Source organism: Neolamprologus brichardi, chromosome 8 (genome assembly GCF_056152115.1).
Source record: "Neolamprologus brichardi isolate AB-2024 chromosome 8, ASM5615211v1, whole genome shotgun sequence".
Lineage (NCBI taxonomy): Eukaryota > Metazoa > Chordata > Actinopteri > Cichliformes > Cichlidae > Neolamprologus > Neolamprologus brichardi.
In genome coordinates, this window is record NC_142111.1 from 15,547,455 (window position 1) to 15,575,302 (window position 27,848).

The 27,848-nt window shown below is 44.1% G+C and overlaps 1 protein-coding gene across 16 annotated transcripts in view; it reads right to left on the bottom strand.

The window, feature by feature from the left end:
* The window catches only part of tcf7l2 (transcription factor 7 like 2), a 109,760-nt gene that overhangs the window by 43,101 nt on the left and 38,811 nt on the right, over nt 1–27,848 (bottom strand). For 9 of the 16 annotated variants that reach the window (XM_087844690.1, XM_087844693.1, XM_087844691.1 and 6 more), the window contains 2 exons: nt 14,572–14,673; nt 8,021–8,080 (listed from right to left, as the gene is read on the bottom strand). The exons of 2 other annotated variants lie outside the window; for them this stretch is intronic. In XM_087844690.1, coding sequence (XP_087700816.1) covers nt 8,021–8,080; nt 14,572–14,673 — 162 coding nt within the window. The remainder of the gene's footprint in view (nt 1–8,020; nt 8,081–14,571; nt 14,674–27,848) is intronic. 5 more of the 16 variants (XM_087844694.1, XM_035907860.2, XM_006791164.3 and 2 more) reach the window with 1 other exon arrangement.

Below are 27,848 nucleotides of genomic sequence, written 5' to 3' on the forward strand. Positions count from 1 at the left end.
ATGGAGGGAAAAGCTAAGCAGGAACACTTTCCAGCAGCAGCCTCTGCTCCCCTACTCAGCCAGCCCTCTGTGATGTGTGCCTGTGTCCACTGGGGGCTACAATTAGTCCATCAAACTCATTCAAGCCGGGGATCCACACCGCCTCTCCAATACCCCTTTCTGATTCTCCAAAGCCTGCGCTCCTCCAAAGAGACAGGCAACGTGTAAGACTAGGGGAGGTAGCCTTTGATGTGCCAGGTTTTACCTAGGCCTCCCTTTTTGCTCATATCAAGGCTGAGGAGATATAACAATTAAAATGGCGGGACAGGCTGACGTCACGGCACGTGCTTGCACAGGCATGTGCCCACCTGTGCGCCTAGGACACTGGCCTTTGCAAGTAGAGGGAGCACCACAGCCTGCTGGAGCAATGAGAAGTCACATGCAAGTTCAGATATGCTCTTTATGCCAGTGCTATAAATCTGTCTTGTGGCTTCTCCTGGCTTCATATTGGCTGTTCCCCCCACCTCGTTTCCGTCTGTGTCTGTCAGTTAGGCACTTTTTTCCCCTGTAGCAACATTTCACAACCTTTTTTTGGCCTGTAGCAGCTTAAACTAATCGAGAATTTTCATTGTTTATTAACTATTTAATTCATTTATGAAGCAAAAACATCCTCCATGTTGTTGTTGGATTTTTCTTTTCATCTTCAGTTTAAGAATCTGCAGTCTTTCTGTTTTGCATTAATTAAAACTGAATAGCTTGGGTAAACAGGTAATCTGGAGGTGCCATCCTGGGCTATGGGAAGTTCTGGTGGAGATTTTTCTGCCATAACATATTTTATGTGGTTTTTTTTTTTTTAAAAAATGTTTCATTTCATAGGCTTTTATTTTAAGTGTAGTCTTTCAAAATCACCCCCGACTTGTCATCTGCGTGTCAAAAGACAGAATGTGTCCAGAACCCAAAATGAACAAACTCAGAGCCTGTGGTTCAGGACGAGCTGCTGCGTTTCGTTGTGTAAGACCCAGCTTCACTTCTGTCTTTGCTCCAGTGGGGCTCGGTGGCAGACAGCCAGGTAATTACACAGCACTGACTACCAGCTCGAAGAGAAAGGGCCAATACCACACACACATACACAAAAACACTTATTTGCATGCCCAAAGTATACAGCTCACACAGTCCCACCTGCACACACACACATAATCTGTCTTGCATTCTCTCTCTCTCTCTTCCCTCACACACACACACATGCACACCGTCCCTGCCAAATACAAAGACTACATTATGTCAAGGAGGATTACAATGACTCCAACCTGACCCGGCTCTGCAGCCGCTCTACCTCTGGCGTGAGTCTCCCTGAATTTACTGTTTGGGGCTAAAAGACTGTCCAAAGTTTAAACAGGTGTATACTTATGCAGATGCAACAAGGCTCAAACATGTGGTCTGCATTAGCTGCTGCAGTGAAGCCAAAGCTGGAGCAGGAACCGAGCCCAGCTTGTCACTTGGGGTTGGTGATCTATTCACTTTCCATGAATTCGGGAAGTGGACACTTCCTCAAATTCCAATATAAATGAATAAACGAGACGCTAGAAACATATGCTTATTTAATCTCCGGCATAATTCAGAATTGTGAGTGGACTGCTTTAATTATTTCCGAATTGTTGTAATTGAATTCATGCATGGGAGTAATGGGTTTAGCACCGCTCAAGTAAAGAAATAAGAAGACAATCAACCACACTGAGCGCTTTTATCGGTTTTATTTAACTGCTTTAATCCTCGGCGTTGAACCCGGAGGTGCGCAGAGGTTGCAGCGTGACGTCACGGTTTCACAAAGCAGCGTAACGGAGTCACAACAAACTCTGCAACAGTCTGAAGACTTAAAACCACTTGAAAAAGCAGATATTCTTAATCATCATCAGGGCTGCAACTACACTAATCCCAACAGGCTTGCCACTTCCTTTGAGTTAGACTTCAAATATGAAAACATTGAAACTAAAGTGATATCTCACTGCAGTGAAATGTTTGTTTTTATTATCACATATTTCAAAAAAATTTCACATGAAGCTGTGAAGTCAATGAATCTATGGCCAGGGAGCAGCAACAACACGAGTTAGCCATTTCAATCTGACAAAAAGCACAAAAGATTCAAGGAGTGAGTCGGCATAAAGGCAAGTAAATTGCACCAGCAAAACAAAAGGGAAGTCATGCTTCAAGGAAGCAGGAGGTATTCTCTCTCCCTTGTTGGTTATTCCACACTATTTTTTTTCCAAAGAAAGAATCTTGTTTAAAAAAAAAAGAAAAAGGAAAGAAGGCATGGATTCCAGTGAATGCCAGTGAGAATCAAGCAAGCTATTCATGCTGCCAGTTGATTTAGGCACGCCTCGCTACACACCAATCAGCCCAGCCCCGGCCTCGCCAGCCACTCACTTGTCTGCCATTCCAACACAAGATGGAGACAGTGCCAAAAGTTCCAATTAAAATATCCATTTGTGATGTCTGTGCAAGAAAAAAAAAAGAAAAAGAAAACAAGGACCCGGCTTTTTCGATAGCGTAGGAGAAAATACAACAAAAGCTGCCAAAATTCTGTGGACAAGCCACATACTTAAGAGTTTTCTGTCTACACAAACTAAATAAGTACGAAGAGTGTGTATGTAGGCAGAATGGGTGTGTGAGGGAGACAGGGAGAGAGACGGACTGAGCGTGTGCGTGCACGGGAGTACGAGCGTCTTGTTATGGAGGAACAGAGCATGTTGCAGATAAGAGGCCGATGCTGTTCAAAGAAAAAGGCAGGCCGGTAAAGTGCGCGCCGATTCGACATCATCGCCTTACTGTCCCTTAATGAGCCTGGAGAGGAAGTCTGGTGTCCACAGAATGGGCTCCTGTCTCACTCCAATCACGCTGCCGGGCTTTTTATTCAAATCTCACACACAACTGTCACGCAGCCAGTCTGGCCGCGCTGTTTATCTTACTCCAGGAGGATGTTAACAAGACAAATGAATGAATAAATACACAAATAATGCGTTTAGGTAATGTTAATAATGTATGAATTGGAAGCTGCTTTTTGACAGTAGCGCTGCACTAAGGATTCTTCCCAACTTTAGTGACAAGCTTGTTTATTCTTTTCCCAGCATGCACTTCTCTGCATCTTTCGAAAGGTACCGTCTAGCCAGTGCTGGGCGTCTATAGCACATCTCGCTGATGAGAAAAAGCGGTCTGACACATTAGTTTAGACTTCTCTCCCATGAAAAGCAGCCAATACCCTGAGTATTGAGCCATCTCTCGCTTCATCCAAAAACCTCCAGGATGATGATCCTCCTTAATCTCCCACAATGCAGCTCTCCTTTTCACCCCATCACCATTCCCTCCTGCTATTACTTGACTGATTCCAGTGACGTCTTTAACGGGCCGTTCAATTAGAGCAGACGTTTCAGAACGGCTGGATAAATAAATACAAAAGCGTGCTCACACCTGCATAGGTATGCAAAAAGCAGTCGTATCACAGCGTCACCTGCCTCAAAGAAGTGTCCCAAACTTCGAGGACTATTAGAACAAACAAAAACAAAAACAACAAAAAAAAAAGGGAAAACAGGAGCAGAGGGGGAAAAATAAAAAAAAAACCACTCAAAGAAACTGACTGAGTAGGAAAATAAGCATCACATCAAATTCCCTCCCCGGGCCGAGACAAAAGCGAGGCCTGGTACTCAGACACTGTCGACTGCGCGCACTTGGAAGACGGAGGGAAAAAAAATAACAACCCGCACATCAAAACCAGAGCCAAACAAATCCAAGAAAAGTTCAGATAGGTCTTCATTGGAACCGCAGAGAGGAACAAATCAAATAAATTGGGGGGTTAGTCTCGTTCAGGCTGCCCCGACAAACCAGGAAACACGGTTTAGAATATATGAGGAAGGTGACGGAGGACGATGCTAAATGACTCAGAAAGCAGATACCCCGTGTTTACCCCTGCAAACTCCAAAAGAAAAGCCCCCTCTCCTGTTATAACGCGGGTGGGAGAGAGAAAACTGAATTCGAGGCAGCTTAAGTGCTCTCTGGAATCACTCAGCATTCCACCGTCTCCGACACATACACATTCACCGAGTCGAAATTTGACTGCGACAGTGTATTCATCCATAACTGCAAATTGTTCTTTGGGGAATTTGGCGGGGCTTCGTACACCCCACAACCCCTTCCCATCTTTCCCCGCTAGAGTCCCTGTATCCTTGGCCTTTCCAGAAAGCTGTCTCCATCACTCTCAATCACAAGCTGCTTGCTCATATGTAAAGAACAGACAGTTGCCAAAGCAATTGTGGGATCACTCCGTGCTAAATCATTATAAAACCAGAAATATCTGTGAGGCCACAACAGTGATCCGGGGCTTTTAAAGACGAAGGCAACAATAACTCATGGCCTATGTCCTTGAAGCACCTTCTGTAGTTGGATTATTGATTGCTTTCTGATTACTGTTTGCATTTATTAAATCTTTTAAGTACACGTTGCTTGTCTCAGATGCCTTCTCTCTTTCTCCCCTATAGGCCACAACTTATGTGCATCAGCACTGCTAATAAGGGGTTTAAATATCTGGGGGGGGGAAACCTGGCAAAACTTCCAAAGTTTTTAAATTTTACTTCAAGACTTTAGTAAGAAAATTAAATGGTATATGTTTAGGAGACAAGAAAATAGACCTACCACTGCTTTTATTATTATAATTTCTAAATTTAATTTCCAATGCCATATTGTTTTATTTGCAGGCTCTACTACAGTAACTTGTGCGTGATTACGGCTTTATACTGCCTTGGTGCGGCCCCTCGGCTATTCCACAGCCCTAAAGCGCCACAGCTGGCTGGGATATATGATCTCATTGACATCACTGACAGATAAGAGTGGAAAAAACTGTCTAAAACCCACCCTCTGGAGCAGTCTGAAGTCCATACGCTACCCTCACAATTTGAAAATTTGGCCATTTTAAATACAAGCATCCATCATTCTGACAGCATGAGAGAATATAAGGAAAAGGACAGTAGGTCCAGGTTCTAGTTACTAGATTTCTCTTAAGTGTACGTCCAAGTCTTTGATATTAAACAGTAATATATACTAAACACCATGCCTGTGCTGACTAAAGGATCAGACAAACAGCTGCTCCCCAACTTTGCTACTTGCCCCTGTTGTAGTCTGGTTGTTGTTGTAAACTGACAGTTTCCTACATAAAGAAAAAGCCTGACTTCTCTTTGTTGTGGCTCAAAAAAAAGGCATGCTCCTCTGAAAAGTGATTTTTTTTCTCAACTACAGAAGGCTGTCATTTTGAAAGAAGCACAATACTGCAAACACACCTTCACTAGTTGTGTGTGTGTGTGTGTGTGTGTGTGTGTATATATATATATATATATATATATATATATATAGAGAGAGAGAGAGAGAGAGAGAGAGAAATATATAAATATATATATTCAACCGCCCACTTTTTTAAAACTAAACAAAGGGCAGTGATACCTGCACAACATGCATGCTACAAAGAATTTGTGTATGTGTGTGCATGTGCTAACAATCAAGAGCCAAAAAACACTAAATTCTGCAGGCCACCCCTGGGATATATTCTCTAAATCTCTTCACCCCGTTCTCTAAAGTTCACTTCCAAACTTCCTGGAAAAAAAGGAGCAGAATTTTCTGAGGAAACACAAAGAGGGTTAGTGAGCGTAATAACAGCATGGAGTAATAACATTTTGTTTAATCCCGCACAATTCTGCCTCGTAACACAGTGAGAACAGCAAACCGGCAGGGGAGGTGAGGCGGTGCGGCGAAAAGAAATTGCCACTCCTGCAGGTGGACCCGTGTTAGCAGCAGAAGTAAGAGGTAGGAGTTTGTCTGCAAGAGAAATGCCACAAACTCCTGAAAAGTTGCCATGAGCCACTGCTACCCTCCCACTGCCTCTTCCCTCCTCTTTGTGGCTCGGCTGAAACCTCAGGCCCTTCCTTACTACTGCCGGGAGGGGGGAAAAAAATGAGGTCAAGGATCGCCTTACTCAGGCCTGCCTCCCCTATGGTCACCCCCTCTTCACCACCCCCCTCCCCACCCACCCCGCTCACTTAAAACCTCATTCCATCACTGTGGCCAAATCCGCCTCGTCCGACTGTCACTCCGCCCTCCACCGCTCCGAGTTTCATTTCTTCCCTCCCCTCTTCTTTGCTACCACCCACCCTGCGCACTCAACCCGGTGCTAATTGGTAAATCTGTTGAACCATGTCATCCCTAACAATGAGACACCTGGAGCTCTGTCAAAACAAGTTTCCCTGTGAAACGGCCTCCAGTGTTAATACAGTAGCGTACCGAGACGCTGAGTCTGTTGTCACTCGCGAGGCTGACCACAGAAATGCAACCAGGGATCGTCCTATCTGAGGACATGTCTCAAACGCCAGCACACCCCGACTGCCGGCATGTGAGGATTGGTTTGTTGTAAATTAAGATTATTCATTAATATTACTCCTGAACCTTGACCCTGTTTCTTTGTGCAAATAAACTCTGACTTGATTGTCATGTTTTTCCAAAGCCTACTTAGTTAGGGGCTTTTGATCCACTCCTTGAAAGCCTGAAAGTCAGAGCTCAGGGTTAAATAGAGTCAAACTCCTGAATGCACTCACATAAAAGTTATATCATAACCTGACTATCTATCATCTAAATAAGTCACACCTTAGACACAAGGACACTACGCACACACACTCGTGTAGACAAAGATTTGTTTGTAAGACACGAGCACACACACACACACACAGAAAAAGACAGACAGGCACACCCAACAGTGATCCTTACAGACCTTGTCAAACAAGTTCTAGCAAAGGCACTTGTACAAGAGAGGGGGGGGGAATCACGTCGACGGAGGAATGTTAACCACATTAACAGCTGATTTCCCTTCGGCCTGTTTTAAAGGGGCTATGTTTGGGGTTTTTTCCCTCCTAACAACAAAGGCTGCACATGGTGTGCAAAATCAACAAGCAATTGATTAGTCAAACAATTCAAGTAAGCAATCCAGAGAGCCACGGACGTCTCAGAGGAGATTAAGACGTCTCTGATGGGCTTCGTAATGCCAGCCTCTTTCTGACTTCCCAATGCCCGACTGAAGCAAATCAAAACAAGGCTTAGCGATGTCCTCAGAATGTCAGCATTGCAGCAGAAACAGGACTAACTTTACCTGTGAGCTTTAACAAAGATTCCACAGAAGTTGTAACCAACGGGTTGCTGCTCTTTGATAAAATCTGGACCCAAATGCCAGGAATAAGGAAAACTCTCAATATTCAAAACAAGTGCACAGACAGTGGCAGAGTTAAGGGTGGCCAGGGGTACCCACTGCCCTCACTGTCTAAAACAGTTAGCCAACCCACACAAGCAAAAATGAAGCTGGCAAAGGAGTTTTGCATATACAAACAGAACTGCAATTTCATCCATTTGATCATATTTTCAACTCCAATAACCTTAAAAAAATTATTTGAAACAGCAATAAAAACAATAAAAAGTATGCAGGGTAGTCTGCATACTAGTCTCAACCTGGCTACCCCCATAAAAAAGGTCTTACCCTGCCACAGTGCACATCTAAAAAGGACGTTACCCATTAAAACATGCATTATTTTTTTCTTACTCCTCTTTTAAAAAAATGTTATCACTAGAAAGATCTGGAAAGTAAAAACAGTCACATGCAAAAACATCTTCAAAGCTGAATAAAGCTGAACATAAAAAGAAAAAGAAAATCCAAGAAGTTAAATGGATGTAAAAGAATGAAGCCTGAGCACCGTCCCTCCGGTACCATCTCCTGGATGAAGGCATTTTAGACATTCAAAAAGCACATTAGCATTAGAGCAGCAGCACTGAATTAGTGCAATAAACAGCAAAGCATAATCATCATCATCATCATCATCATCATCATCATCACCAGGATTTCATTTTTCATTCTTATTTTTGTTGCTGTTGTTTTAAATCATCAATTATCAGCTGTTAATTTGTGTGTGGAATCAACCAAAAATAAAATCCAAGAAGATATTTTTGGAATTCAAAGGTCTCTCACCAAATGAAATTGGTGAAGGCTCAGATCTGACTGTCCGGGGAATTCCCAGCGGAAGGGCCCCTGTAAGGCAAAGATGGACGTTCCCAAGTCACACAATTATATCAGCTCTCCATCTCTCATCTATTCTTTCTCTCACTCGTAAACTCTCACACACAGACACGAACACACAGATATCTGCACTCAATCCCAGCCGGCCAGGTTTTATGCAGAAAGCAACGTGTTCTCCCTGGAAATAACGCATCCCCCTGGCCTTTTAGTTATTTAAGCAACTGCCTCATCTCTGCTGGCTCAGCTTTCTCCTGGGTGCGCGCTCGGCCCCGTTATGACTAATTTTACTCGGAGAGAATGGGAGAACACTGGCTCGGCACGGGGTTACGCGGTTGTCAGTACTGGCTGGCTGGTTGTTCAAACAGTATTTCACTTTGGGAGAACATTTCATCTCCTCAGCATGCGCACCTTCACATATGTTCAGCAGCAGTCAGCTGATCTAGGGACTTAGCGTCGCCACCATTTTGGCAAAAGCTCAAAATATTTTAACAGCAAACAGGCGACAGGATGAAAGGTGTCACCAGTCGTGCTTTTACTGATGGCAGAACAAATTACGCCTGAAATAAAATGATGGCGACTTTGAGTCCCCAGAGCAGAATTTTCAGGTGTTTTTACCTCTCTGATATAGGCATTAAAATTGTGAACTACATTACTAGGTTTTCAAATACCGATTTTTTTCTTTAAGAGGCATTCAGAGGTTAAACTGGCACATTTAAAAAGATCGATAATTTGCCTTAAAGTTTGGGATTATAGACGACAGGAGGAGAAGAAAATAAGGGCTGGAGATAAAGAGCCAAGAGGGCGAGACACTTAACTATGTCTTTAAATTTAATACGCACACTTGACAAAATCAATTTAATATTTAACAATTTGTATTCTCACTAGGTGGCCTGTTAACAAGTTATCAGGTGTTTTGACACATTAAGGTGTTATGTTCCAAATCCTAGGAGCAAGAAGACTCTGAGCTTTGTTGTGGTGTTGTTGCTGACTAAGCCAACACTGAGTGGATTGTCTGTGGGAACAAGCCACCATCCAGACTGCTGGACAGATACAATGACTGAGGTGCTCTCATTTTCATTGTCACAGTTCCCGGGCCTGACGCCATGTCTCAACTGCCTCAGATTTTGGCCCGAGCCGATGATGTAAGCGTGACCCCTTGAACAAACTCGTTGTCTGGAGAAGACGGCGAGTGACAGCGGACAGTCACAGCCGTCTCTAATCTGAGAGCTGGACGGCACCGCCAAGAAGAACTAGCCTATGTGGATGGAATCTTCAGTGGTGTTACGTGCTAAGTTGGATTTACATATTGGTGTATCGAATGACAAAATGCAGTATTAGTATTAGTAAACTCAACTAAGAAAATACTTGCACATAAAAGAATCAGATGAAAATTACTTGTTATGTTTGAGATGTGCAGTGAAGGACAAGGATTGATGCACGTGAACAAAAAGAAGACAAAAGGTGGGGTGGAGTAGAAGAGGTTATTTAGAAGAAGGCTTAAATGCAGAAGGAAAAAGCAACTTAAGGCTGACATAAGCCAGGATAGAGAAAGTGCGCTGGGTAAAGCCTATGGACAGTTTGTGGGTGGTGGCTGCTGACCACGGGGTCGCTAATTAACAAGAGAGAAGGCTAGGCCTCCCGGAGGCCTGGACGATTGTCTGGACAGCCCAGGTGCATGGCCCATTCAGACCACAGGAAGCTCCCTTTATCCCTCTTCCCTCAAAATGGACAGAGAAGTGGTCAAGGAGGGTGAATGTGATCCTGTCCCTTTCTAATGCTGACCTCGAGCAGCAGTCGCACGACTATAATAGGAATCCACTGTGGTCTGTCTTTTCTGAATGCATGGCTAAAGCTGCTTTTCCCCCTCAACCTAATATCAAAAATATGTCACTTTGTAGTATTTTCTTCCCAGCTTCCTTCTAGTATAGAACCGGTGAGAGCGAATGGGAGAAAAGTACGCATGTTCAACAGTTGCAAAAGCTCAGGTGGGAGGTCTTACAAGCCGTAAAAATGCCCAGATTCCATCACTTCCTCCACACTAATTACCATACACTTGGAGCGAGTGCCCTTCTTCTCTTCATCCCTGAGCCCATGCTTCACTTCCTCTGACACACACACACGCACACAATGGCACACAGCGAGGTGCAGTCGGGAAATGGTTAACACTCCAGCCGTCCCCTGCTGCCAGTGAAAGCCCACAAAACAATGGAGACATTGTTCGTCCAGGACTAGACTCTAGACTCTAGGGTTGTGTACGCGTGTGCATGAGTGTGCACGTGGATGTCAGAAAGTAGACTGTGTGCGTATGCTCTTAACATGGACATGCCCACCCACCATTCCCAGAATAGAAAATTAGGAAATGTGATTCAATTAGAATGGCATATCTTGGTTTCTTGGTACTGGATTAACTAAAATTGAGAAAAAAGAAGAAAAAAACTTTCTGAAAGTTGACAAATGATGCCATGACATTACCAACATGAGCCTGGATTTCAGCTACGGCAATACTGTTATGCCATCAACACATGCTGTGTAAGAGGTGGTTTCCAAAACAATCTCATGTTGTGACATGTTGTGTTACCAGTTAACGCAATAATCCCTATCTAAATAAAAGTGTAAGACTGATTAAGTCACGCATATCTACTCCAAAACCTATCAACCAGCTTCGGGCTACTTCCTTTAGCCAAGTGTGCACAAACAGTCTTCAAGACCTCAGTGTCAAATTAAACCCTCACAATAAAAAAGGCAAGTTGACAAAGTAAGGACTGTTTATGATCTTTCCCTCAGGAGCTGTGTGAGGCATAAAAATGTTTCTTGGAGTCTCTCCCTCTAGAAATACACATCAATAGGCAGATAAATATTGAATAACTTTCAACCAATGGCATGAAAGTTCAGCAGCGGCAGGTTTTGAGGCTGCCTGCGGGGTGGTCAGGCACTTCAAAAAGTCCTGCGTGCCCCCCTTTGAGGGCATGGTAAACAGGGGCATACACCGTGCCCTCAGAAAGACCAGCCGGCGTGAGGTCACTTCCTCTTTTTCTTGGCTGATCCTCCAGTGCTCCACCTCGAATGAGCCTTCCAGACAGAAATGACACCATCTGTCTGCATCTTTGTCCCTGCCCATCTCTCTGTGCCTTAACTTTCTCAGAGGCTTTATCTGCAGGCATCGATGTCTTTCCTTCTTTCTCCGTCTTTATATTGTTGTTTTAACTGTCTCTGGGTCACTCAGGCTTCAGATTGCTGTTATCGACAGGCCAATCAAGAGGTTCTTATCACTGTCGAAGCAGCCTGTTAGCGCTCCAGGCAGGAAGAGTCAAGGTGATTGAATGTTTCTTTGCATTTGTAAACAAAAAGAAGCTACCGTTTACAGCCCAATTGATTGATAAGGGGATCACGTACTAGATTGAGCAGACCTACATCTTGTAGATGTAAAAAAAGAAGACGAAGAAGAAGGAGGAGGGGAAAAAAGGGCTTGACCGATGAGTGACACCTGTGGGAGTCCGCGTGAGGTTATCATTGGAATTCACTACGCTGTACACAGTTATCTGTCTTTTCTATATGTATGACAGCCGATATGATGCAAACCAGGGAAACATTCAATCACACTTCCTTCTCAGTCAGAGGTGGATGCTGGAGCAGGATGGAAGGAGTGGCAACAATACAAGCTGCAGTTCACATTCAATTTCATCACTTGTACTAACAGCCAGTTGTGTGCCTATGCAGCCATGCTGCAATGCCTCTGATCTTACCAGCCTGTGTACTCTATCAAACAGATCACACTGGGGTTGGGCAATATGACCACAGATATTACAATATATTCTCCCATATTGATCACTGTCAGTACTAATCACACTAAGAGTTTAAGAGCGCTCTCACTATTGCAATGTGATATTTCTTTGGCTCTCTGCTTACAAGTAAAGCCCAAAGAAAGCAAAAAGCACACCAAAAGGTTTATTTAGGATTCAGATGAGGTTTTAATTATCAAATCCAACTCACAGCCCTGTAAAAACCCATTTAGGAGATTGAATTGGGAAAAGGTTGCTTAGGCTCACTATTATTTTTGGCCAGAAATCACCTATTCAGTCCCAAACTAAATTGTATCCATGCTCAAAGCCCATCTGTGCCCACGCTAGGCTCAACTGTTCCTTTTTACTAGGGGTTATGTTGGATAAAATATGTACATGTTGCTGCTATCTGCAAACTAGATGACCTACAGTGTCCAATGTTTATCTGTGGTACTGGCTAAATGTAAAAGAGCTAAAAGAGCTGTAAATGTTTATAATAAGGATTTGTTTTCCGCCCACCAGCTTAAAAGAAAACGAGATTAACGAGAAAATAAAATACGGTCTGTTTCAGAATGTCACAACTGCAGCATCCCTATTTTTTAACATAACTTTATTCGTCTTTATTTGTTTTAAAGCAGCAATTTTCTGTTACATTTAATCCCACTTTACTGCCTTAAAGTGTCCTTTGGCATAAAATGATCCAGGATTTTATTAAACTTGGGAGAAAACTGATCTGGCCACGGCTTCGCTTCTCTTCATGCATTTTGCTTTTACATCTCCCTGATCTATTACTTATGACCAATTTATGTCTTTATGTCTCTTATCTTTTGGTGTAACTCAATAGGTACGGTCTCTACTTCTCACTGTTGCGAGCTTATTTCTTCCATCAGTCTGGTTGTCCATCTTTCTTGTTTCATGTTTGTTTTTGCCCCATAGCCAATTTCTGTTTTCTGAGCTGGTGTTGCCTTTTTTGTTCCAAGCCTATTACTGTTTCATGCTTGACTGACTGTGTGGCGTTGTAATGGAGCTTACTCTCTGTCTCCTAAAAATCAGATGTTTACATTTATAAAATGTGCTTTAATTGCAATTATAGATCATTTTAGCAGCCAAATGAGGTCTCTAATTAAAGCAGTTTATTACAGAAGAAAAGCAGCATGACGTCACCCCCAGAGTCTCCAAAGTTAGAGCTGCAGCGCTTTTTTTGTCCTTAAACTTCTTCATGCGGGGAAGAAACGTGAATTGTGCTGCACGGGTTGATGCGTATGTGAGGTGGTATTTACAGCTATATGACTCATAGCAGAATAAAACCTCAAGTATTTACCTGCAGCGTTTGCTGCCTACGACCAGTTTAATGACTTCAGAGAAGTTGGGACTCTTTTTCTCAGCGTCTCCGAAAATAACAGAGTAAGAAGAGGCCCCCTGAACTCTTTGGTATAAAAATAACACTAGCATCGCAGGCGAAGATAAGGAGGGCCTTAGCTGGGCTTGTTTTGTTCAGAATAACACTGTCATCACTGGCTCTTTGTCTTGAAGACCACTTTTGACAGGGTTTCTGTTTTAAATAAAAAGCCTTGTCAAGTTCTGCTATTTTTAAGCTATGTTGTGCTTAACTTAAATAGCCAAAAACACTACAGAGGCTTTGGTTTGCCAACTTTTCAGCAAGCGTTCGAGCACGTATTTACTACACACCATAAATGTAAGTGAACTGATCAAATGTCATATGTGACTCAGAGGGACACCGTGTCTTGACAGTGTAATCTGCGTGACAAAAATCCTTACTAAGTTTGGCGTGAGCTCCAGAGTCATGATGACAACTGTGCAGCAAACACACACAAAAAAAAAAAAAAAAGGGGGGGGGGGGGGGTTACTTTGTAGCCATTACCACAGGACATATTATACTCACGAGGATACAAACTTGGAAGGTTTCTCCTTCTTAAATTTTCATTTTCATAACAGTTAATGCACTCAGGACAAAAGTAACAACTGTGCCAATAACGGCCCAGGGCGTTGATGGCCACCTCACTAATTCTGCTCAATCCCTACTCTTATTGATTTTCTTGGCTCGCTAACCCTGTGACCACATACGTACACCTCCCCATGTTCAACCTCTCCGCTGACCTCCTGAAAACTTTAAGCCTTTGGCTAACTATGAAGTTCATATTCTACTGTTCAATCTAGAACTGCTAGCCTCTTAGATATTGACATGCCTGGGATAGATGCTCTGTTATGTGCATGTACTGAATATGCCCCTATGGCTGTCCAGCCAACTCTCCTGCCAGAGTACTCCTCCAACTACATGGGTAGGGTAATCAATGCTGAAGGAACGCCCACACTTCTCTCAAAGGCGGTGTATTAGCAGCCCAGCGTTAGCCTATTCTCATGAAAGTTGTCAACACGAGACCAGTTTTTCCACCATCAGCCAGCTCAGCCTGCCCCGGGAGTTATCATTTTTCCCTGAGATTACAGCACCTGCCACAGCGGCCGCCCCTGATCGCACTTGCAAAACCTCTGCTTTCTGGGACCCACGAAACTGCCCTTGTCAAAGCGTGCACCCGCACAAAAAAGAAAAAGTTGATATAAAACTGACTGGGTGGTTAGTGACTGTGTTTAAGGGTAAATGCAAACAGCTATGCGTATTCAAGTCCAAAGGTTTGTTTCTGTTCAGCTCCGTCAGTCGTGAATGAGGGAAGAAAGAGATAAAGGACCGAGCGGCGTATTACTTACAACGATGTGTGCCGGTGAAGGGGACCTGGCATCTTTAAGTGCTTGTCTACTTTGAAGACTTCCTGGTTGAACATCTAGCAGGGGCCATTTCATCTGTAGGTACTGAATGGCAGAAAGGAAACAGAATGGAAAGAAAGAAACAAAACATGTTAACAATGCAGAAAGCAAAAACCAAAAGACCAAATTAAAAAAAAGACAAAAAAAAAGGGGGAGACGACATTTCTTGACAAGTGTATGGATGTGGAAACTTAAAAACATGGAAACGCAAATAAAGATCTAAAGGCGGATGGTAGAAGGTGGTGAGGATGGGTCACAGCAGCAGCAGTGGCAGCAGCAGCAAAACCAAATCATATCAGAAACACATAGCACACACATAGTAACCAGGCTCCATCGCAGGTTTAGAGCTCTACTTATCTTTAATTTTTTTTTTTATGTTAACTAAGCAGCAGACACATGATTCAGTGACACATTTTTGGAGTTAAGGTCGAGTTAGGGCTGGCACTGTACGCAGCTTATGGCTTTAAGATGACCTAATGTCATAAATGTGACTGTTGTCAGACATTTTATTAGAACCCATAAAGTGGATAGAGCATGGCGTCTCACCACCACGCTCGTCTAAGGCTAAACCTCTTGACTGCACTTATAAATGATTGACTTGGCCTCTATCAGAAGTCAGTCTGTCTCTTTCTCCCACCTTCTCTCTCTCTCTGACACACACGCACACAGATAAGCAGAAACACAGGTCAAGAGAAACATCTGTCTGGGTAATAAACTTGGTGGCATCCTTTGTAATTTGATGACATCGGTTACGTTGACTTTAAAAAGTACTAGCTCATACCTGTTGGCAAAATGACCCTGGAAACTTTCTGGACATATGCATATTTAGTCATAATAAAACATTGCAAATGCTCAAACATGCAAGAGCAGTACGAAATGTATAAATTCTTGCTGACCACACAGTAAACTGTGGCTTGCTTAGCCACCAACTGCTTGGTGTTGACTCTGCTTATCAATGTCACAGCCACCTAGCTCAAGAGAAAGAGGTCACAGCAACTGTTTCAGCTGTGAAGGAAGGGACAACAGGGGCTCTACGCAGCATAATAACAACGGGTATTTCAGTTACATTGGAATATTTGCTTTATATCTGCTTCAATTCCATTGAGAAATCACTGGGGTTGGGACTAACTAACACCAAAGAGGAGTAACAGCCCTATGCTGTAACTTCAGTGCCACGGACACTCTTAAATCACACTTTCTTCCCAGTCTCTTCTCCATATTTATATATAATTATTACACCCATGATCACATGTTGGCACATGATGACAAAAAGTTTGCATTATCTCTTCCTCGAGGACAATCTATGCAGAGCGGAAGAGATCGAGCTTAATTGTGTGGTAGCGCTCGCACAGCGACGAAGGTACGCATCCGCTTTCTTTGTGTTGCCATCTCGCAGAAGTGACGGCTCAGGCACGTCTGAGGATATGTGTGTGCGCATGTGTGCGAGAGTGTGCCGGTGCTGGTGAGAGTGAGCGTGTCGCGACCCTTCCTGAGACTGTGTCTAAATCAGTGGTAATTAGCGAAGGGTTCACTGTGGGGTGTCTGCCAGTGATAGACGCTGGAGGGAGTTATTGACTCCATGTCCTCGGTTATAGCCTGTACTGGGGAAAAAAAACAGTTTGCTGCCTGGTCTTTCTCCACAGCTAACACTCATTTATGACCCAAAGATGGCTTTTACTGCTAAAAAGCTGGGTTTGTTTATGCTTGTTTGTATGTCCTCAGAGTGGAAAAGGGAATGGTTATAAAAACTCCAGAGCCGAAGTCTTGTGAGCTTTTTATGCACCCCCTACACTGGGTATTAATTGCCATGAAGGGGGGTGAGTAGGAGAGAAGGGTGGTGTTGTAACAGTAAAAAAAAAAGGAAAACTAAAAAAAAAGGCAAGGAGTAGAAGGAGGAGAGTGACGGGGCTGCTGTCATGTATGAGGTAATTCAAGACAGCGTCCAGTGGTGCCAGAGGGGCGAGAGGACAGGGCAGTGGTGGAGAAATTGGAGGAATTGTGAATCCAGTCATGGGAAAGTCCTGCCATGGCATGCGCATGTGTACACGTGCTCACACATTCGAATTTTCAAACACAGCTGCAGCCAGGGGAGGTTAAAACAAGGGGACATTCTGAGGAGGTGGGTAAAGACCGTGAAGGTGACACTCCAGAGTGGGGTGATGGGGTAGTGAGACACCAAAAGTCTAGCAGGGAGAGAGGGAGGGTGCTGGGAGTGCATGCCCTGACAAGTGGCTCCACTTCAGCTCTGCTGTTGCAAATGTTCTCACACACTAATCTCTCCTGCAGATTTTATAAGCATGCAGAGGAAAACGGAGCCTTGGCAAGAACCAGACTTTCCGACCACCCCCTTCTTGGCCTCCTGCCTCCCTCAACTTCTCTCTCTTTCTCTCTCTCTCCGCAGGCCCGTCTGCCCTGCTAACGGACACGCTGCCTGGGCTTGAGTAGGCCATGACCTCTGACCCCCTCTCTGCTACTCCAAGCCCCTCCCTGTTCCCAACTCTGCGACCTGAAAACTCTCCTGCTATGAGGGGGCCCCCCGTGTAACTCAAGAGCCATTCCAATGTGACAAATTGCTCCATTCCAGGATAACTCTCTCCTCTCGTCTGTCTCTCCTCCCCTCCCTCCCTCCCACACATACAAACACTAGCAAGCCCCCCTTTGACGGACCCCCACCCTGTAAGAGCCATCCTAGCCGTTGTGCTCCTACTCTGGGTTATGCAGCATACGGCTTCTCCTTCTCCTCTCTCCCTTTCAGTCTTCCCACCCAATATCCCTCTTGTTCTCTCCCCACTACCCTGCACCCCTCCTCAGCTGGCCAGCCCCACAATGGGATCTGAATGACTCAATTGTCTCTGATGAAGTGAAAGACAAGGGAGTCCTCTAAATCCTAACAGAGGGATGAACTCACTCTCGCTTGTCCCGATATTCCGGTCGTCTGCTGCTTTCCTAAGAACAAGGAGGCAACTGGTGATTGGCAATGGGGAGTGTGTGTGTGTGTGTGCTGGGGGGTCTTGGCAAGGGCTACAACTTACAATTAATTTCATTACTGTTTATTACGTAAGCTTTTTTTTTTTTTTAATGCAATCAATTTATAGGTTTAGTCTATAAAAGATTCCAGAGCACAGGAACATTTAATTGCCAGAACTTGTCAGAGTCCAAGAACCTTGAAATTGGCTGATGTCTGACTCTCCGAAACTCCGATACCAAACACAGCATTAGATTTAGACCTGCCAGGAGTCAAAGTGGGGTTCAAGCCCACATCAGCTGACAGCTCAGATGATACCCTTCAAATCCAATATGTAAATCACACATAGAACATTTTTAAGCTCTATTACGCTGCATATCTGCAAGTCTCTTTGCAACCCACCTAATCCGCAACTCCTTTTTTATACCCTTTCTGTCTCAAAGTCACCTCTGTTGTCTCAAGGACTCCTATAATCTGTGTTGTTGCAGCTGTCTCTCTCTTTCCTACCGCATATGTGTAAGTGTAGGTAAAAACAGTCATGCTGCCAAATATAAGTTGCACTAAACAGAAATAACAATTTCTTTTTGAATACACATGACCTGACCTGACCTGAAACATCCTTACCTCCAAGGAAGCCCTCCCCTTTGTTTACAATGATTAATTCTATAACCTTTTACTTGTTTTAGCTATATTTTGTTACTATACTATATCTGAGTAGGTGTTTCCTACTTGCACGTTGAACCACTCACCCAAGTCTGTGACTGACTGCAACTACACCCAGGTTTGACATGTTATGAGCTACAGAGTGTTAACCCAGATCTGACTGTCATCGAAGGGAAAACAAGCTAGGGCCCTGGTACCGTGTCACAGCTCATGGTAGTGGGGAAGGAAGCAGCCTAGAGACAAATGAATGGGCATCCTGAGCTCACACCAGCTTCCACCACTGTCATTACCAATTCAACAAGCTGGCACAGAAGCAATTTGGCCTCAAACACCACTTCCCAGTACCCACAGCAGACACCAAAATCCTCCTGAAAATAAAACATTTTTTTTTTACTACAGCCCATCAAAATTTGACAAACGCCAATATAAGATATTGACAAAGAAGAAGAGGAAGTCTTACTCATAATTTTTTTAGTGTGAACGAGCAGGATTGTTCTGTCTGTTTCTCGTCAACAACCAGCTTCTTCTCTATAAAGCCCCCCCCCCCCCCCCCCCCATCTGATGTTTTTATCACATGCCACTGCACGGCTTGTTCGTTTTGTTTTGGATTAAGAGCAGAGGGCTCCAGACCAATCAAACAAACAGAGGTCCTTATGTGCCAATGTGGCTCCCAAACGCTGGTCTACTTTCCAGATGGGGAACAGGAGACAAATGGGGGATCCATCGAGCATTTCAGCCATGTGAGTAATGTAAAAGATAGAAAGGCAGCAGCCTGGGTTTTAGTGTCAGCATATGGATGCTGGGTGTTGCTCTAGAGTCCAGCAGTTATTCAGACCATCTGTGGCCACCTCATTTCACAAATATGACAGCTTTACACAGACATCAGGGGGGGACATATACAGATAACAGATATACATGACCTCCCACCTCCAATCCCAACATACTGTACATGCTTATTCACTGATTCACACCTGAAAAACAAAGCTCACCCATATTTGAACATGCCACGCTCGACTGGGCCAGCAGCTCCTCGGGGAGGGCGCTCAGAGATGGGATTGACAGCTTGCAGATTACACCAATCAGACCCCTTACTATAAAGAGCTTTATTTAAGTCTGAAATGATCAAGGCTAGTAAGAGGAGCCCATTCAAAGCTGCACGGAGTAAACTGCACCGAGCTTAAAAGATTAGTCCATCCAGTTTGACTACAATTTTATCCCTTTAAAAACGAGAGCTGAGCATATTGTCTTGATCTGTTGCGGATAATGCTGGCAGTCTTTGTCCTCACTCACAGGTGCAGGAGAAGAAGCGAACGCACGCTTATTCACACGTAATTTATTAAGGGGGAGAAAGTGATTCTCTGTAACAGAGAGGAAAAGCTTAAAGGAGAGTCTTTGAAATATTTTTGGTTACAAAACAAACAAAAAAAACCCACCAGCCCACTTTGTTACATGATCCATTGTTGTGTCTGCTTCTGCATACAGCACGTGTTTATTGTAAAGAAACCTGCGCAAGAGTTCCTTGACAAAACTGAGAGAAAGTTAGCCAACACAAGAGGGTCCATCATGGCTGCTTTGGTTCTACTAATGCACATTTTATGAGTAAATATTAAAGAAAGAAAAAAAAGCACCCCACCTGATCTGATAGCCAGAGGCATTTTGCAACCAGGAAAATAAAAGTGAAATGTGGGAAGGCCTGGGGTTTGTGTGCCCTGGGGCGGGAAGGGGTCCGCTGGGCCCATATTTACTCCAAAGCCAGAACCGCTTGGGGGTTCCACTGGCCCTGACAGCACAGGGGCTGCTGACCTGATCCAAAACCTCCCTTCTCCACTCCTTACCTCCTACCCCTACCCCCTTTGCCAACAATCTCCACCTAAACCTCAAACTCCCCTCCTCTTTCGCTCTCTCGCTCGCTTTCTTTCTTGCAGAAAAACTCGCCCTGACACTTTCATATAAGCCTTTTTTCCCACAAGGGTAGAATGTGCACATGACCTCTCCTGCCTCTCTACCCAGCTCAGACTTTGCTCACCGTTTACAATGAAGCAGTAGAAATGAGAAACTACTATTGTTCTAAATTAGTTCAGAAAGCACTGTAGTCTATAATGGAAAAAGGGGGAGCATTTCTCAGCTTTTAACACTCTTTTTTTTGTCCATGAACACTTCTTCTTCGTCTTTTTTTTCCTTTTTATCAGGTCCGTCCTGGAAGTTTGTTTCACTCTTTTTAAACACTGGGTCACGCGATAAGTATGGCTATGCTCCATCACTGTTTGCTTAGCAGGTGTGGACAAATGTGCTGTTCAAACACCAGCTGACTGACCAGAGTTTCAAAGGATTGCACAAGCCACAGAAGACATATTTTTCCAAGTGGAAAAAACAAGGAGAAGACATAAGAAAAAGACTACAAAATATAGTTACATTCACTTCATTCAATTAATTAGATGGGGAAAGTGTGCCACGAACACTACCTGGATGAAACTATAAAGTTCTCAAAGGAAGTGTGAGGATGATATGACAGCATTCTAAAATACGCCAACTTCTCAGCTCTTCTCAGAAAGTAAACACCGTTCCATTTCTGACTTTTGCACCCCCTCCCCCCAGTTAACACTGTCCTGTGTCATTAAGAGTATCTCTTGGCTGCTCTATAAATAGTGGCATGAAGGGTGAAGGCCAGCAGGAGATGGCTAGTCTTCCATCGGGCCAGTTAATGAACAGGTACTCTGGCACCTTTAGCATCCAGCTCTGCGACAGAATGCCTTTTCTTTCAGGTGTTCCTCCTGCTGCTCATCTTTCTCAGTGACTCTTCCACTTCTTTTCGTTTCCTTTGCTTGGACACAAATAGGCTCTAGGGTGCTTTCATTGACTTCCAGACTCACTGGGGTAACAAACTGTTATGAGCCTGGAAGCTCTGATTATTTCAGTGGTAGTAAATAAATCTTAATTGATTTATTTTACTTTCTCCGATTAGGGTTGTTAAATTAATCAATTAACAGAGTGGGATATGGGCAGACTAGAAAGAACTGATATCTTCTAGAGTTCACACTGTAGAAGCTGAAAGAATACCTTAATGCTCAGCTTAGGCAGTATACGTGAAGCATGGTTTTTTTGTACCTCAACAGCAAACGACGGGCGCCCTATCAGATCAACACGATGAACAAGTCCCTCCACATTAGCCAACAGTGTAATGACATATCAGATGTACAAAGTCAAAGGTAACTGGAATTACAGGTTTGTGTTCTCCTGAAAGCTGAAGATCAAATAATCTTGGATGTCTGATGAATCAACTAGCAAAGCAGCGAAAAAAATGAAACTAACAAACACGTAAGTGGGGAAAACTGGATTTCCTTGAATGGCTTCTTGAGACTGGATCCAAGCTCCGAAGACTCCAAAGTTATGATGCTCAACTTTACAGCAAAAACATACAGGTTCCAAAGTGTAGTGGTTAACACATTTGGTTGGCAAGCAAACTGGGTTGTTTCCCTTTCTGGGGCCCCAGACTGTTAGGTTGTTAGGTCATCTAGGTATTAGAAGTGGGAATCGCCAGACAGCCCACAACACAATATTATCACAGTGCTTCACTCCTGATTCGATATTATTGGGATTTTTAACATTGAGCTGAGTTTTGTAATACGTATATAGCTGTTTATCGCCTTTTATCAATTTTAAATAATTTCTTCAAAGCTAAACTTCGTGTTAAAAAATAACAACAACTAAACAATCCAACTTTGAAATTTATCAAGCATACCAACACTGTCACTCAACCCTGCCAGAATGTTGCCATAAGATGGAGTCAGTCTGCTATCAGTCTACAACTGAATTGTTGAAATCTGTGAAAATCACAAATTTGTAGCTGTTTGAAAGGACAGAAATTCCTATTTTAGTATTGCACTTTCATTCTAAAAGAATATAACAAGAATACAACCAGCTGGAAGCCAGCTGAGTCGAGTCCCCTTGAGTTGTGCTCGCTGACAAAAACTCAATCAGACAGATGGCAACAGTCTTTCTGTCCTTAGTATTCCCATAGTGTTTTAATTTATTTTAAGAAATATCGATATTTGGTGTCTCTGTATCGATACAATATCGCCACATAAATTTATTCCCCACACTTACAAGATATATTCACTTCACGCTCCAGAAGACCAAGAGGCCGAGATTCCTACAAACTGGACTTCAGAAGCCAACAAGTGACAAGACAAAGGCTAAATGTGTCTTTTACGACAGGTGAAATGTCTTTAACTTCAAAACAGTCCAGTTACCAAAACACAGCTCTGTGAATAAGCCTAAGACAACATAACCTCGCTGAAACCCATGTAAACACCCAGTGTAAATATTAACTTAGTCTAGATAGTTCCAGTAACCAGGATTTCTTTGTAACTTATTTAGCATCATTTTCTAATAGTAATCCGTCGAAGACCCTTGAAGATCAGTGGCAGAAGGGGCCAATGGTCCGACAAAACAAAGAGGGCCTTGCCAGTTAAAGTCTCATACACGCTGACCTACTCAGAAGCTGCTTGGAGGTGAACGGGCATGTCTGCAGGCCTGGGTGTGTCTGAGCCCCTTACGCAAGGCCAGGGCAGGAGCTAGGAGAAGAAGAGGTTGGGCAACTCATATGTTACCTTTGCAGGAAGCAGGCTTAAGGTTGCAGAGGGGAGAGTTAAAAAGGTGAACAGCAGCTGAGCTCTGCTACGGGAGAAAAGTAAGCTGATTGCAGCGCCCACGTTCTGCTGGAGAATGCTGTATTTGGTATTGTGCTGGAGGAGAGCTGAACGCTGCCCTTGATGTTGGGTGTCTGGTTTTGTTCTTCGAGAGTTCACTATGAATTAGTTAAACGGCAGACTGGATATAGGGAAGCTATGAAACATGCCTCAGAGGGAGAGAGTGTGTACACTCTCAGGCTTCACAAAGACTTCCGATATTCTGAAAACACTACACGCTATCACACAATTCCACCTACGCGCGTTCATCAATCACAAAGCATTATGTTGAAGGCATCACACGCACATACCAACAGGCAATTAATCCTCACAAAAGAATCATCTGAAACTAACAAACATTTAGTCTGTTTCATGTCTCTTTCACACTTGCGCACCTTGAAGCGGTTCAGCCTCCATATTCATGAGACATACTCCCTCAGCAGAGCTAAAGCCCAGGATTTTAAGGTTTCAACTCAAATCTCAAATATGGTTTCAGGTTATAGATTCGTAACCCAAACAAGCGGGGAAAATCATTAGCGTTCATCTAATCTATTTTAGGTTCAATTAGCTTTAATCAAACTTATTATTGCTGTTGAAACATGGTATTTACTATGATATTGTGCACGGAAGACAGGGAAGAAAAAAAATGCACACGAGCAATTACATGCACGCACACACAGTGGGGTACTGCCGCTTTGCCACGGTGGCTTAATGAATAAATAAGTAATAAGGACTTGGTTATTGGAGCTCATTAAAATGGGGGATGCTTCCGAGACAATAAGACTTGAAGAGGGTCAGGGGAGGCGGTTGTGTGACTAGGGCTAGTGTCACACACACCCCTCGCCACCTCCGTACACCCCATCCCTCAATGACCTGACCACATGGCCCCAAACGCTCACCTCCAAATCAACTCTGTCAGCCAACCTTACCCTCAGCATTCCCACCTTCGCTGACACGCAACAGCGCAGACATCTTCTAGGATGTGCACACACACACCAAAACATACACACCTCTCTCATGGTTAATTACCACTTAGCTCAATCACGTGGTGATCTGTCCATAAGAGCCCCCTCCACCTTCCTCCCCCGCAACACAAACAGCAGCACACATGCCAATTATTGATGAATCTTTAATATGGCGCTTTGCAAAGTCTCCATCTCATTTCCTACCACTGAGCCGATGATTACGCTTTGAGTAGAGGCTTTAGCAACCAAAAAATGCATAAAACAGAGTAAGAATAAATTAGCTTAATGCAATATCATTGCAGGCCTGAGATAAAGTGGTCTGAGCCATTTGGAGAAGAAAGCTAACTTTAAATTTTTTGGGGGTGGGCTCATCCTGTCTTGCATCTCTGACTGTATATAAACCCCTGGACACACACTCTCTCACACACACAAACACAAAAATCCCACACCACGATAACATGTCAATAATGAGCTGAGGCCATCTATTGATCAGCTTAATTTTGCATCTATTAGCTAGGGAACGGCTTGCTCCGGGGGCGAGGGAAGCCAGGCGCTAACACGCACCGACAGGCTGGATGGAGATCATTACAACTGATGTTCACACACACGCTGTGATTGACATGGAGATAAGGCAGGAGAGAGCCCAGGCTCGCACGCCTCCCCGCACACTAAGCTAATGATACACCAAATGTGTGCTTGGTGTGTGTGTGTATGTGCAGGAGCATGATAGAGAAAGCATCTATCTAGAAAGAGAGTTGGAGCACAGGGGGGAAAAAAGAGAAAAAGAGGAGAGGGAAAGCAGGCCACACGCCTTTGCTAATTGGCACAGTCAGACAACGAAGCTCATAAAGGACGAAAAAGCATTTAGTGAAGCATCTCAGCTTTCTAGATCGCCTTTATCAAGTCTGTGTCATTTAAATACAGTCGCAAACAGCACAGCAAAAGGCCGCTTTTGACCTGGAAGGCCACGGCCTCGTCTGATTCTTCCTTAATTTACAGAGTTTGCATAAGAAACTCGGTTAAGACGTTCATTATGAAAATCGTTTGTTTTTTCCGTGAACGGCTGATTGCAAGCTTCACATGTCAACGCTGCAAAGGAGAAGATGGAAAAAACAAAACAACCAAAAGAAAGAAGCAGAAAACAGGCCTTTCTCCTCCTCTGAGCTTATTCTGGCACTCTCTTTTTCTCCAAATCAGAAAGAAAAAGTGAGGTAGAGCATAAGGGTCAGGTTATAACCTCTCAGAACAAGTTTTCAAGGCGTGCTGTTGGAAATCAAACGTGTTTAAAGTCATCCCTGGCAGACGCATGCAAAGGCAGGGCAAAAAGATGAAAAAAATAAGCAAAATGCCCGGCTGTTCTCCCATGTCCTGAGAGCAAGCCAGTGTTGGATGCAGAAACTGCACAAAATGGGCAACTTTGACAACCACTGTCCAATGTTTATAAGTTGCAGGGGAGTGGTTTTCAAAGCTATCCAAAGGCAGTTCACACTGACCCTAAATCAAGTTTAAGGATGCATCCATTCATCCACTCATCCAAAGAGGGTGTGCAGAAAACAATACGGTATGTTGCCCTCATCCTGCTGCTTAACCTAGCAGCAAAGAGCCCAGCTCGGCATTGACGCAACAAGGTGCAATACAGGGATGCTGCTGCTGCATGTTACCCACACAGACAGTGGGAGAAACTGAGAGGAAAAAGAAGGGCCTGGCGCTGGAAAAGCGCCTTTTACCTCGGCGTCAAAAAGGATCTGAATGTTTGTGTACACCCTCTCTACAGCTGAGTTTTTTTGTTTTCTTTATAGGGTTGAGATCTTGTTTTATGTCAGATTCTCATTCTATGGAGGTGAGGTCAGAGGCACTAAAATAAAAAAAATAAAAATAAATAAATAAATAAAAAAAACCCTTGGCTACAAACTGTGTGTTTTTGTCAGCTGAGGGATACAGCGAAGGGATCGAGGGAGCGGTGGGAGGAGGGAGGTGAAGCGGGAGGGGAGGAGGAGGAGGAGAGAGGGAAAAAAAAGCCCTCAGCCAAGCCATCAAGTTGAACATTGAACTTCACAGTAGTAGCTGCCTTTCTATGCCTCTCCTTTTGATGTTACCTCCAAAGCAAAGGATCAAAGGCTTGGAGTGTGGCGTGGGGAAGTCCCAAGCTCTTAGCCTGCCAGCCTGTTATATATGCAAAAGTCTACGCCAAAAGAGAGAGAGAGAGTGGGGCAGAGAGAGCAGGAGAGGGTGCTCGGGAAAGAGGAAGCTTGCATGGAATTTGGTTAAATAGCGCGTTTTGTGTCTAATGAATGACAAGGGGGTGACGCAATCAGACAGCGAGCTACAAAATGACGTAGAGCGGGATGGAGCTCGCGCGTGCACAAGTTTTTCAGACGCTTCATGCTTGCAGGGCTGGGCATAAAGGCTTGGAGTGGGACGACGTGGAGCGAGTGGCGCTGTCAGTGTCCTGCCCCCCCACCCCCACCCCCATCCACGGGTTCCTCCTCCACCCTCAACCAGCAACACGGTACAAAAATTACCCTCAACACACACATGCGTGTACGCGCACAAAAACAGACAGACACTTCCACCCTGCACCAACCACCAGCTCCTCTCCAACATCAAGGGGGTGAGAGACTGTGTCGTCTTGACATAAATATACAGTGTGCTGTTAAAGCGAAGACTACAGTAAACACAGCGTGCATGAAATCCTGGTTTTGTCTCACTGGAGCAGAGACACTCACACAACACACTACCAAACACACACACATGCGCACGCGAGATTGTGGGCTCAGCTGGGCCAAAGAGTCGAGCAGAGGTGTGCTAAAATTGACAAATCTCTACGAGACAAACACAATACACACACACTCACTCACACACACACACACATTCACACACACCCTTTCCCCAAGGCTGTAGGATTAAGAGGTCCAGCTGGCTGACAGCAAGCCCTTCCTTCCCACGTATCCCGTCGATCTCACCCAACTCCCCCCACCCACCCACCTCCACCCCCACCCAGTTCCCTTATCTAGAGCCCCTCCCACACCTCCATACCCAGGTCTGACAGCCAACCAGGCCACAGAGCATGCCAAGCAGATACACCTGAATTTGACACTGATCACATCAGTCATACTTCAGAGCAAAAAAGTATTTAAAGACATGGAAAATCCTCAAGATAAATGTGAATGTTGGCCAGGAGAAGGCCTACATATCACTGGCACCATCAAAGGGGGTCTGCCAATCCATCTAGTCTTCCTGTCAGTGATACTGGCTGCATCCTTCAAGATACAGATTCCTAGAGAGCCATGGCGTCGATGGAGGTGGAGCAGGGGAAAATTAGCCTAGCAGAAGAGGAGGAGGATGATATATAATACATAACGAGCCCTGTTAATGAGGAAATAAGGGAAAGTGAAGGAGAGAGATTGGGCGGAAAAATAGCAGAAGCTGCCATGTCCATTTACGTAAGTGTGGAAGAAAATACGCCGCATGCTGCAGGGTGTTGTTCGACTCGCATATCATTTTGTGAGCACAGACATATGTGAATATGCAGGAAAAATGCATTCAGTGCTCCATAATTAGAGCTAGGATTGAGTTAATTCATTCAGTTTAGCAAGTGTTTCAACGCTAGCATGAGACAGGAGAGATCCAAAAGGGAAGTGAAGGATGATACGTCATTATTTGAGTTAAAAACATCTCAAGCGTTTCTGATCTTCAGTTCCTGGATACTAATGAGCCAAAAGCATTGATGATTAGCTGGAACCAGGAAGCAATGTCAGATATAATAAAAGTGCCAAATGCAAACAGCAGCCATAACATGCAAATGGGATTAATAGTCCGACTGAGCTTTAATTTCCAAATCACCTGTCATTCACTTTTATATCTATGGCCAATTTAACCCCAGATGGGTAAGAGAATATGAGAACCAAACACTGATTTCTTCAGCACCCTTGTTACTTA